Below are 8604 nucleotides of genomic sequence, written 5' to 3'. Positions count from 1 at the left end.
AATTACGCACTATTCCAATTAGCCCGTTTACTGTCAAGGGTAGCATTCAGCTCACCACGTGTGACTGTTGGTGCTCTCGAAAAGATGCTATTCTATTTTAGGTTAGAGTCTATCTTATGTATATTTTCATCAATTCAACCAATTAAGACCTGCGGCCGATTCTACAAATGCCTTCCGAATCCGCTCTCACACTTTCAAGATTGTTTACAAATGTTCAAAAATGGCAGATGTAAAAGCTTGTATACAGCATAATCTGCTATTTTTGAACAGGCAACGCAAAATTCTAAAATTACACAGATGCTTTCCCAGTTTTAATGGGTTAATATTTAACCACATTTACCCTGCCTGGCGTCTAAATTGTCTAAATCATTCATGTTTTCAATTCCCTTTTCTAAAACAGCATTGCGAGACGATAATTTATTTTTAGCTTATAGATCAGCAACTTTCGCTATTTGTCATACGATGTAGTATATACTGTAGGGCTTTAATAAACAGCATGTGTACATAAGGATGACGTCCCTTGTCTACTGTGTGTCTGATTCCAGTAACTGATAGGCTTGATTGTGTGCATCATGCTGTGAGTCATGTGGACTGACTCTCATCTCTTTAAAAAGAAGAAAAAGGTTATTCTGTTTTTTTATTGTCTCCGCCAGGCCGAAAAGCATGGCGAGAGAGTATGTTTTCGCCCCTGTCCGTCCGTCCGTCCTGTCTGTGTGTTAGCAGCTAATCTCTGGCACCGTTGCCCCGGTCGCTCCGAAACTGCACACACACTCCCTGGATGCCAATTCAGAACCTCTGCCCCATCTTTTTCACATGGGCCTGTTATAGCGCCACCAGGAGGCCGATTTGTGCAAAACCCTTTTTTTAACATTACTCCTACAGATTTTATCCAAACGTCATGCAAATCGGTACACAGTATCTCTATAGTCATGTGATCAACACAAATCTGTCCGATTTCCCATATTCCATCCTCATTGCCAATGGTTGGCTTCCAAAGTTTGCAGGATTGGTCCGTTTTGAACAAAAAGCCTCAAACTATGCACGCAGCTTGCGATTTCCGTGAATTTTCACACACACATTCCCACTAGGCCGAGGAAGAAATGCCACCCTTTTCACATTGGCCTGTTATAGCGCCACCAGCAGGTCTAATTTAGCAAAACACATTTTTGGAACAAAATGCCTCAAATCATGAATGCAGTGTCTGATTGCCGTGAAAGACCTAAGAATAAATGGCACCCTTTTCACATTGGCCTATTATAGCGTCACCAGGAGGCCACAATAACGTACCTGACCTGGCGGAGACCTGTGCTCCGAGGAGCACTTTTTCTAGTTTCTAATTAAACTACTTGTTTATCTGACTTTTACCACAACAGCTGTTGAGATGTTCAAAGATTGTGGCCCAAACTAGTAAAAAAAAATTATAGAATAAACTCTTGCAGATGTTTTTTACCAAGACACAAAGATACAGAAATCATTGTAATTAAGGGAAACGAAAGAATGTGATAATGGTAATTAATCTGTTGCTAATTGGACCTTTCCTCCACTGCTTCTTTTGTTGCCGAAAGAGCAGGCTACAATTAGTCTACAACAGTGTGAGAGGGATGCATTGCAAAGGCGATAACTGATCTGAAACATAATGAAGTAAGGTATTTTTAGATAGGCAATGATCAGCAGTTTCTCAAGCCAACTAGACTAAATACAATGTGTATCTTACTTTTAAGCCCTTTCTGACAGCAAAACAAGAAAGTTGGCAGGAGTGGAAAAAAATACTATTATGTGGTCCATAAACAATCAAACTTACACACACTTAATAGTGGTTTATTACAAATCTATGGTATAAATAAATATGACACTTCAGTGACATAGGAGGTTACATCATATTTACAAATATATGCAGGATGTAGACTATAGGGTGGGTGATGGCTGATTTAAGCAGTTACACCTAGCCTGAGGCAAAAATAATTAGACTTGAGCTGGGTGTGACCGCATACCTGTTGTGCATCAAGCTAATTGATGTAGTTATGTAGGATAAATCAGCCCTGATTAGTCACACCCAACTTAGTCAAATTAGTTTCACTCAGTGGAGGTATGACTGCTTAAGATCAGCCATCACCAACCCCCCCGGAAAAAAAAGGGAAAAAAAGAAAGAAAGAAAGAGATACATATACATAACTCATTTAAGAGTACCTTTGATTTACAGCATACAGATTATTACAGTGTCAGAACCTTGAATTGTTGATCATACAGGGACCACAGGAGACCATGGCAAGCACCTGAGGATGCAGGCCAAACAGGCTTGTCAATTACAAAATTGCAGCAACACTTTTGTCAGGAAATACTTCTCCATTTAATAATTTGATAGTTCCTACGGTGTATGTACTATGTGCAAGCAGAGCTATCAGTGAAATTGAACGTAACAAAATATCCAAAATAGAAACCAGAGTAGGACATTTCTCTGAGATGGAACTGCTTGGAACAGTAAAATCTGTACTTGAACAACCCCCTGAAAATGACCCCGTGCTGTCATACAGTAGGCCTATTCACTGTTATTTCTTTGACTGTGACTGTGTTATAGCACAACGCTGAGTATTATATTTTTCAGTCAGTACAGTAAACGATACCCATAGTAACCTGATATTAGTCAACAAACCAGATTTTCAGGTTGTATTTAGTCATGAATATGTTCTGGCAGATGAATGCACATGTAAACAGCCTATTCCTTACAATAGCCTGTCCTCATATGTAAAATATCACAGGAAAATATACAAACTGGTTTCTCAATTCTGGCTCAGTGTTCTCTCAGCATCTGCTCAATGTTAACTACTATAATCTAGCAGTTCAAAGTTATAGTTAATTGGACATCTTTTTTTTACAATACCGAAAATAGCAGATCCACAAGCTCAACGCATTGCATCGGCCGTTGAGAGCTTGATCGGCTATTTTTGTGTGACACCGTTGTAAAACGAAGTATAAAATAGGGCTTAAGTTGTTAATCAGACTAATCAATTTAGTCGATTACGGTCTAAAAAAAATCTATCAGAATTAATTTGTGTATGCATTTATATATATATATATATATATATATATATATATATATATATATATATATATATATATATATACACATAAACATATTATATATAGTATATAAAAAACATGCTTCTCGGTTATTCAAAATAATAAAAAAAAAATATCAATAGAATAATCGCTAAGAAGAAAATCAATAGTTGCAGCCCTAGTTCTGTTATTCCAAGGGTCCACCAATTATTTTTCTAAAGGTTTTGTAATACTTCTATGGTGGTATTACTGGCATGGAATAATACCATTTGTCTCTCTGGGACCATGTCGAACTACATATCTCTGTAGACAATATTTAAATGAACAAATACAGTCTAATTTCAGTCCAACCTGGCACTACACATTACATAGGCATACTGGCATCCTTGACATTAGTTAAAGTTAAATTCTGTAAATCTTTAAGCCTGAGATATACCAGGTCAGAATATAGTTTATTTTGTATGCATGTTTACCCTCAATGGTTAGAATTTTCTTATACACTTGAGAAAGTTCAGAATAAAATACTGTGCGTAATAAAATAATAACAAAAAAGTGGTAATGATAAAAAAATAACAACAAAAATAGTTTACAAAACAGATTAAACAGATTAATACTGGTACAAAACCAGTTAGTTTAAATTCATTTGAAGGGACTTCAAAGACCCTTAACGACAGTGATTAGGACTCTAAAAGAGGTACTGATGCTTAAAGACCTCAATATATTACAGCTTGTGCAATCAATTACAGTAATGTGAGGGTGTAATACAATTAACAAAATACCTGAGTTTACAAAATGAGCTGCTAGGATATAAGTATAATACATAACAAAAATACAAAATGTGCACAATCAATTGAAATTCTTAAAAATAAATCTATGCACCAGTCTTCTTATCAATTCACAGTTTCAAGTTGGTCTTTACCTTTTCTTTTACACTCAGGCAAACTGACTATCATCGCCCGCAAGATTTCAATGTGCATGAGGAACAAGTAACAAGGTTAGCATTAGCAACTCGACTAAACTTGAGTATCAAACTGTTTTTAGGTTTGAGTCATAGTAATAACTCCTTTGCAAGTAGTCAACTAGAGAGATGTCCAGAAAACTAAGTGATCTGTGTAAAAGTTAACAGTTTTCAAAGGGATGTCAACAGTTAGCCAAATATAAAAATAAGAACATGCTTAATGGCTTATGGTTAATTTGCATACTTTTTCATGATAAATGTTCCACATTTTGTGGACAATGTTATTTGGTTAAATAATGGGTAGATGTCATTTGAAATACACTCGGGCAGGCACAATAAGAGTTGTTTGATACTCAAAGCTGGTTGTCCTGAATCTCTGGTAGGTCTAATGCTGCTAGTTGCACAAAGAACTGCTTGACAGTTAGCCACAGAAAAATGTAACTGTTGCTTGGTTTGGGACAAGCTGCAGTGTCATCTATTTTCAAATGGTATTTTGATAAATTGAATAAAAGTCTAAATAGCAATTACCATTCACTATTTAGACATTGTCCTTAGTGTGCATGAATTCATTAGAAGCTTAAAACTTTATAAGTAGCAGTTCTTGAAAGGGGTACATTACTTACTGTTACTCATGAAAGTAATATCACATAATGCATGAAGTAATGCATTACCCCAACACTGCTGATTATTCTATTGCACTTGAAGGGCATCATAATCGTAGTAAAAAAATATTTATCCAACTTCACTACAATATACAAACACTTTGTGAGTTGCAGTCAACGATCAGCAGAATTCCCCAACTCATAAATGTAACAAATGTTTGCTCAAGATCATACCCAATACTGATTCTTCTGAAGAGGTGGAGTGGTGGTTCTAATAAGTTGCGAAGAAGCCACTGAGTCGGTGTTGCTCCAGGATGGAATGGATGATTCGAGGGTGCTGAAAACCATGCCGTGATTCGGTGTCCATAGCCTTTCGAGGAGCGGGCTGCTTGGGCAACTCGGGCTCAGTGGGGTGACGGTCACCGTAGGAACTGTTGGGCTTCTCTGTGGTTGGCCCTGATAGGACTGACCGCTTGGTAGAACTGGTGACGGCGGGGGCTTTGGAGTGACGGGTTTCTGCTTCCTCTGCCTGTGGCGTCGAAGCAGGACGACCAGGACGACGAAGATGATTACAAGCAGCAGCAGTGCCAACAGAGGTAAGATGACCAGGAGGGGGTTGGAACTTTTCTGCGGGTAGGACTCCACCCGAACCGGTGTGATCCTGTAGGGAATGTCCACCGTCCCAATAGTCGGTCTACCAAGAGTCGTACCGAAAGTGTCAGTCCGGTTGGAGTTACCCCAGCGGTTGCGTCCTTTAGGCTTCTGCTGGTTTTTGTTCGGCCGCTGTGTGGCGACGACGGTCGATGATAAGGCTGGTGAAGCTGTTCCGATTCTGTCCGTCTGGTTCAACGTTTGAAGGAAAGGTGTGGTGGGTGGGATTGGACTCTTTGTGGTGGGGAAAAGTAGCGGGTCATACGGCACAACAGTGAAATGGAACACTGCTTTTGCGGGTTGGATGTTCTCAGCTTTCAGGACAAACACCAGTGAGTCATTTAGCTCTTGAATTCCTGTCATGTTGGCGTTCACTTCCAAGGTGACTTTTCCCTGCCTCATGTCCTGCAAGGAGAATGATTCAACTGGTACAGCATGCTTGGACGTTTTCGATTTTGTCCAAACCACTTTCCCATACTTTGGTTGGAAAACTATATCAAAAACAGGATCACTGTCACTTATGTTAGCAAGTTTGGCGGCATTGAAGAAATCAGTGTTTACTTTGACAGGAATGCCATTGGGAATCTTCAAATCTTTGCCAAACTGTATCAAAGGTTTAACAGTAATGTTGAGCACAAGGCCGGTTAGGTTAGCTTCTGAAGTGAGGGCAATGAACTCAAAGCTGTCCTCAGCAGAGGAAAGGGTCACCATATGGTAGGTCAGCCTTCCAGTTTGTAGGTCCTCCTGTTCAAACTGTGTGGCCTCTTTGTCGTCCCTTAAAATCTTGCCAAAATCTGGAGGCTTTGTAATCTGGTAGTGAATGGTAGTGTTTTTCCCATTGGAAACTGCAGCCAAGTTGTTTTGATTTAGTGAAACTGATGTCTCGCCTTGCTCAATTATCAAGCCAGTGTTGTTAACCAATGAAATAATTATCTCTGTCACCTCTAGATTAAAGAGTTTGTAGACTGGCTTGTGATGTCCGTCAGTAACACTAAAATAAAAAACACCTGAGGCAGGACTTCCATCGTGGATGAAGTGCACACTTCCATTGTTGATTTGGGCTTGCGTGAAGGCCACTACAGGTTCATTCATATTCCCTTCGAGAGCCAAGTACCCATTGCTGGGCTTGCTAATCACAGAGAACGTGATGTCATCAGGAGGGTTGTCCAAATCTTCGACCTTGAGGTTCTCAGGCCTAAGGACCGCCGTATCTCCTTGAACGACGCGCAAGCTTGGGGATTTGGTCTTCAGAACTGGCGGCTGGTCATTTACGGGAGTGACGGTGATGTTGAACCGCTCCTCTACAACGTCACTGTCCTCTATGGGGCGCTGAGCCGCTTTCCCCTTGGAATTCACCCACGTGTCAAAGACAAAGAAATCCAGAGTGGTCTCTGAATTGTCATGCTTGTAGGTGATACCGTACTTGTTAACAATGAACTGGGAGAAGTTAGGTTTCTCTCTGGTGAGGTTTCTCTCACCGACCACGATGACACCGTGCTGTGGCAGAGATTTGACCTGGAACCAGACCTCGTGGGAGCTCCGCTGAGGCGTTGGCAGCTTGGACATGAGGTTTGAGGCATCCAGCTTTGTTTCATCGATCACAACACTCTCCCCTTCTGTTACCACGGCACCTGATGACATTTTCAAAACATTTAAGAAAAAGAGAAAAGCTTTATCACCAAGGACAACACCAGCTAATATTCCTTTAAATATGAGGAAAAACATTCAGTGGTTATCCACACCTGTGTTTGCTAGTAGCAGTGTCTTGCAGTCAGGCCCAGCATTCTCATAGGAAATGTCTATTTTAAAGGTTTGAGTGTCCAGAGATGCAGGAGGTGATGCCACAGAGAAAGTCATAGAGTCCATGGCTGCCCATCCCACTGATTCTATGGGACTTTGAATGTACACCACCTCTTTCTTGTCCACCTGAGGTACACACAGCACAATCCAAGAAAAGTTCACATTGATCAAAATGCACAAAAACAGTGTAAATGTCCATTGTAAATCTTACCAAAAGAAAGGATGTCAGAGAATAGCCAGAAATTACACAGGGTCCTAAATAATTTCAACTAGCTAACCACTAACCAAATAACACCATGCCATCACCACAAATAATTCACATGAAAGTTTCACATGACACCTTTAGTTTAGATAAACTCCAGTTTAATTATCTCCACCAGGCCAGAGATTAGGTTTTCGCCCCTGTCCGTCTATGTGTGTGTCTGTGTGAACAGAGCTAATCTCCGGCACAACTGGACCGATCAGTGTGAATTGAAACTTTGTACGCACACTTCCAATAAGCCAAGGAATCAATCAAAATGTTCAAATCGGCCTCATGGTGGCACTATAAAAGGTCGCTTCACATTTAGGCCAATAACTCTTGAAACGTATTTTTCCCTGGATTCCATGATGCATCTCATTTGTGCCCATTTGTGCCTGACTGGATTTGCATTTTGCATTTTCTACAAGACATAACTCGTACAGATTATTTTTATGTGGATGTCCATGCCATGCCTTACCATAGTCTGTGTAAAGGTGGAGATGTCCAGAGTGGAATTATCAGGCTGTATGGTCACCAGCCTCCCCAGTTTAGGACGACGAATCACACTGAACGTTATCGTGCGGTTGGAGGTGCCACTGTTGTCATTGGTCATTGCTTGCAAATCCTCCCTTGTGATTGGTGTTGAGGAGCCTAGGCGTGAAGAAGGGGAAGGAGTTGAGGGTGAAGAAATTAATAGCATGGTAAAGTAACATCTATGTCATTTCACATTAGCTGTGGGGATCATTTGGCACAACATATCTGTTTTTTCTTTCACACTACTTTATTCAAAATAGAGTAGTTGCAAAATATATAAAACAGAGTCATTAGAGGTCAGTCTCACACATAGAATAGAACAACATAGCACATTGTCTGGCGTTGTGCTTATTATGGCCACGTTAACATTTGTGTGTGGCTGCTTTGAGTTGAGCAAAAAAAAGTTCTCTCTGGAAGCATTTCACATCTTCCAACGGCACATTACGCTAAACAATGTCTGGAATAGGCGGGCAAACCCCCTTTGATGTGTCAAATTAAAGTTATACTGCAGACAACACAGACATTTTATAGCAAAACACAACTACATTTGAGTGTGTTGCATAAAATCCAAACAACACATTAAAATGGATGAGCTCCCTGTGAGCACTGGTCTCACAATGCTTGGACAGAGGGGGAGAGTAAAGGGGAAACACCTCCATGGAATAATGAAGACAAACAGGAATGAGGTGCTTCTCATTCTGAAGATGAATTTAAGTGAGCTGATAAGCAATGTAAACTGGGGATAGGGAGGGATTCATTTA

The 8604-nt window shown here is 40.2% G+C and overlaps 1 protein-coding gene across 1 annotated transcript in view; it reads right to left on the bottom strand.

Moving 5' to 3' along the window:
- Positions 1-3214: 3214 nt before the first annotated feature.
- Positions 3215-8604, bottom strand: part of cspg4ba (chondroitin sulfate proteoglycan 4ba) — a 28648-nt gene continuing 23258 nt past the window's right edge. The window contains exons 8-10 of the mRNA XM_080433951.1: positions 7788-7960; positions 7011-7194; positions 3215-6899 (exon numbers count right to left, since the gene is read on the bottom strand). Of these exons, the coding sequence (XP_080290077.1) occupies positions 4846-6899; positions 7011-7194; positions 7788-7960 (2411 nt within the window). The 3' untranslated portion in view covers positions 3215-4845. The remainder of the gene's footprint in view (positions 6900-7010; positions 7195-7787; positions 7961-8604) is intronic.

The sequence above is a fragment of the Gymnoscopelus braueri genome (assembly GCF_963280865.1).
Source record: "Gymnoscopelus braueri genome assembly, chromosome: 7".
Taxonomy (NCBI): Eukaryota; Metazoa; Chordata; class Actinopteri; order Myctophiformes; family Myctophidae; genus Gymnoscopelus; species Gymnoscopelus braueri.
Note: the sequence above shows the minus strand (reverse complement) of the source record. Positions and strands in the feature narration are given on the sequence as shown.